At 53.2% G+C, this 3,752-nt stretch overlaps 1 protein-coding gene across 3 annotated transcripts in view; it reads left to right on the top strand.

The window, feature by feature from the left end:
- Positions 1 to 2,994, top strand: part of MB (myoglobin) — a 26,704-nt gene extending 23,710 nt beyond the window's left edge. For all 3 annotated transcript variants that reach the window (XM_032269716.1, XM_032269714.1, XM_032269713.1), the window contains exon 5: positions 2,857 to 2,994. In XM_032269716.1, coding sequence (XP_032125607.1) covers positions 2,857 to 2,979 — 123 coding nt within the window. In that variant the 3' untranslated portion in view covers positions 2,980 to 2,994. The remainder of the gene's footprint in view (positions 1 to 2,856) is intronic.
- Positions 2,995 to 3,752: the final 758 nt, after the last annotated feature.

Here is a 3,752-nt window from a genome sequence, read left to right on the forward strand (position 1 = left end):
TAGAGACAGGGTTCACCATGTTGGCCAGGCTGGTCTCAAACTCCTGACCTCAGATGATCCACCCGCCTCAGTCTCCCAAAGTGCTGGGATTACGGGTGTGAGTCACGGCACCCAGCTCCTTTGCACTCCTGAATCCTCACTTTGGGAAGCGTTTCCTCCCCTCCCTGCCCATCCAGCCTGGAGCTGGGTCTCCTGCCTCTGGGGCAGCCCTTCCTTGCAGCGCTCATTGCATGGCATACATGGGCCGCTGTACTTCCTCTTGACATGGCAACTGGGTTCCGGGATGAAGGGACACAGGAGAAGGAGCCGCAGATGCTGGATGCCTTCTGTGACCTAGCCAGGTTGTAGGTGGATTCAAAGATTTTCCGATTGGCAATTGGTTGAAAGAGTTATTATCTAAAGACCTGGAGTCAGTAGAAGGGAATGCCTGGGTTATGATAAGGGGCTGTGGAGACCGAGGTTCTTACTGTGCAGAGGAAGCCTCCAGGTAGCAGGGTTCAGAGCAAATAGATGGTAAATGTCTCTAAAAAGTGCCAGACTCCTAGGTAACTTCTCCAGGACAAGACCTGGAAAGGGTAGGGGATTCTCTACAGATTGTAGATTTTCCCTATAAGAGACAGTTTTGCAGGGCCATTTCGAAATATGTCAAATAAATATATTTTGGGGGTAAAACACTGTTTTTTCTGGGCTTGCTATGTCATGTGAGGCAACTCTAGAGTCAGATTGGAATTTTGTGTCTTATTGTTATAAAGAGTCTGTATTGGCTAGGCACAGTGGCTCATGTCTGTAATCCCAGCACTTAAGGAGGCTGAGGCAAGATCACCTGAGGTCAGGAGTTCGAGACCAGCCTAGCCAGTGTGGTGAAACCCCATCTCTACTAAAAATACAAAAATTAGCTGGGCCTGGTGGTGGAGTCTGTGATCCCAGCTACTCAGGAGGCTGAGGCAGGAGAATCACTTGAACCCGGGAGGCGGAGGTTGCAGTCAGCCGAGATTGCACCATTGAACACCAGCCTGGGCAATAAGAGAGAAACCCCATCTCAAAAAAAAAAAAGAGTCCGTATTGTCAGTTTTTGAATCTGTTTCATTGCTGGTTCTGGTCAGCTGCACCTGAATTCCAACGCCAAGCAGGGTGTAATGAGGACTGTCGGAGCCCTCCTTCCCATCACGGCTAGAACTAGTTGATCAGGTTTACTTTGGAATGCCCTTGGCTGAGAAGGGGGCCCATTCAGACATGGGATGGCTTAGAATTTTATTGCTTGGCTGGATCACCTCTGCCCCTGTGCAGGAAGCACCAAGGGCCAGAGAGGGGGTGCAGCTGTTGGAGAGGGGGCGGCAAGGGGAGAGCCACGGGCCGGGAGGAAGGAGGTGAGTGGAAAGTCCTGCCCAGGCTGGACTGAGCTTCCCATAGGTCCTGTCCACCACCGTTGCTGTGTGGCCTTGGAAAAACATCTCCGCCTCTCTGAACACCAGCATCCCGTATGCTAGATGGGATCCGTCATATTGAGCCAACAGTGGAGGACTGGCTGAGTGTCAAGGCATTATCCAAATCTGTGGAATGAGGAGGCTGGGACCATTCCCAAGTGGCCTCAGCATCACATCTGAATGTCAGAGCCTGGGGAGCCCTTGGTGGTCACGTAGCTCTGATTTGTTTTTCTAAGTGAGGAAGCTGAGGCCCAGAAAAGATAAACCTTGATCGGGCTGCCATGGCAAGAGGGAGGCCCTGCACACCAAGTCCTCCCCCGTTCAAAGGCTTTGTGCCGGGACGCCGTGACTGCCCTCTGCCTCTGTTTCTCTGTTTGCTCCATCTCATTCTCGCTTCTCTTCTGCTTTTTTCTCTGTGCCTTCCCTCTCTTCCCCTTTCTCTCTCTCCCTCCCTCCCTCTCTCTCCCTCCCTCTCCCCCGCAGCCCCCACCGCTGCCCCACTGTCCCTCTCCCCTACCTCTCTCTCCCTCTGTCTGGTTGGTGTGGGTGTGCCCATTGGCCTCTGAAGCAGGAGATCTGATGCTGCGGGTCTTGACTCTTGCGTTCCTCCCTCTGTCCCTCCCTCTTTTCCATTTCTGATCCCATAAATTCTCTGAGATTTTGTAAACAGCTTAAAATAAAGAGAAAAAAGTTTACAAGCACAGAATAGGGATGAGAACAGGTTGTGATTCACTGGGGCGCAGTGAGGCCAGGAGCCTCAGAGAGTGGAGTGGAGCTCTGCCCCGGCCTCAGGCACATGTGCCAGGAGAGAGACAGACAGAGAGAGAGAGACAGAAAGAGAACCAGCGAGAAGAGCGAGCAAGATGAAGGGGGGACAGAGAGGCAGAGACAGGCCAAGGGCAGCTTCCCCAGCACAAAGCCTTCTGGACTGAGGGGGCCTTAACTGACTCACGTGCTTTAAGGCCCAGGGAGCTCAGCTCAGCCCCGGCTGGATGACCTCAGGGTTCCCTCGCACCCACCCAGGTTCTGAGTCCAAGAACAGCACAGTGTCCAGATCCCAGGTAAAAATAGAGTCGATCGGGGGGGCAGTGGCTGGCCTTCCGGACCTCTGGCTGCTCAGTGCCCTGGAGAGATAGCCCAATGCCTCCAGCAGAGCAGGAAACTGCAGCTCAGAGTGGGCAAGTGACCTGGTCAGGGTCACAGAGCACTTGGACAGTTGAGCTGGAGCCGGAACCCCGGGCCTCCCAGTGGGCACTGTTCACAGTACCTGCGCCCTCCCTGTGGGCCCTGAGGCAGGCCCTCCCCTCTCTGAATGGTAACAGCTCTTGGAAATACATGCTCGGTGTCACAAAGAAAAATCAGCACTGAGACAAAGGATCTTTCAGCAATGTGATTTTTGTTTCCTGGACTACAGGAAGGGTACCTTTGCTAGCCATCGTGCCACGAGAGTACAAAGAACAAAGGAAAAACACACAAATTTATTCCTTACGCATCTGGGGTGGTCCTCACTGCTGCGTCTGATCTCCGTTGGCTGGAGCCAGACCTCACAAACTAAAACCCGACTGGCTAGCAACTTAAAACTTTTCTAAACAGGTAAAGGCCATGGAGAGCTGGGACGTGCCTGTGAGCACGTCCAGCACAGATATCTCGGTTAAAGTACAAGGACATAGAATGGACTACGTGCCTGTAAGCGTGTCTATCAGCTACATAGGATAGGGCTTCACAGAGTTATCAGCACATTTATTCTTTAACAAGACAGGAAACTTTAAAGAGGAACTTTTCTACTTCCCACGCAGCCTACTTACTTGGTCTCCGCTGCCTGTGACTCCGTGAGGCTGGCAGGGTGGGCGGGGCTGTGCCCCTGCCATGCACTTACCAGGAGTGAGCAGAACAAGAACAAACAGCTGGCCAGGTGTGCCGGGTGCTTCCCAAGCGCTGTGCACATATTAACCCATGAATCTTCACACCAGGCCTAGGAGGCAGAAGCTGCCATCACACCCATTTTCCAGATGAGGAGACTGAGGCCCAGAGAGGTTAACTGACTTCCCCGGAGTTACAGAGTGTGGAGTTTGGTGTGGCTGGTATTTCAAGCCCAGCTGTCTGGCTCCAAATGAATTAATGGGTGAAAAGGTGAATAAAGGCTTGGCGCGCCAGCTTAGCTAGCAGCTGCTGCCGTCACTTGATTCTCAGGCCACTGAAGGTCGCCGAGTCCTCCCTACCACACACACAGGGAGGCTGGCCCCACAACTGTACCCTCGGAGTTCCTTTTGTAGGGGACGGTGGTGCTGGGAGCAGGGTTGCTCCTTCACACGCTAACCCTCATTCCCA

The sequence above is a fragment of the Sapajus apella genome, unplaced genomic scaffold, assembly GCF_009761245.1.
Source record: "Sapajus apella isolate SASKATOON/1434 unplaced genomic scaffold, GSC_monkey_1.0 scaffold197, whole genome shotgun sequence".
Lineage (NCBI taxonomy): Eukaryota > Metazoa > Chordata > Mammalia > Primates > Cebidae > Sapajus > Sapajus apella.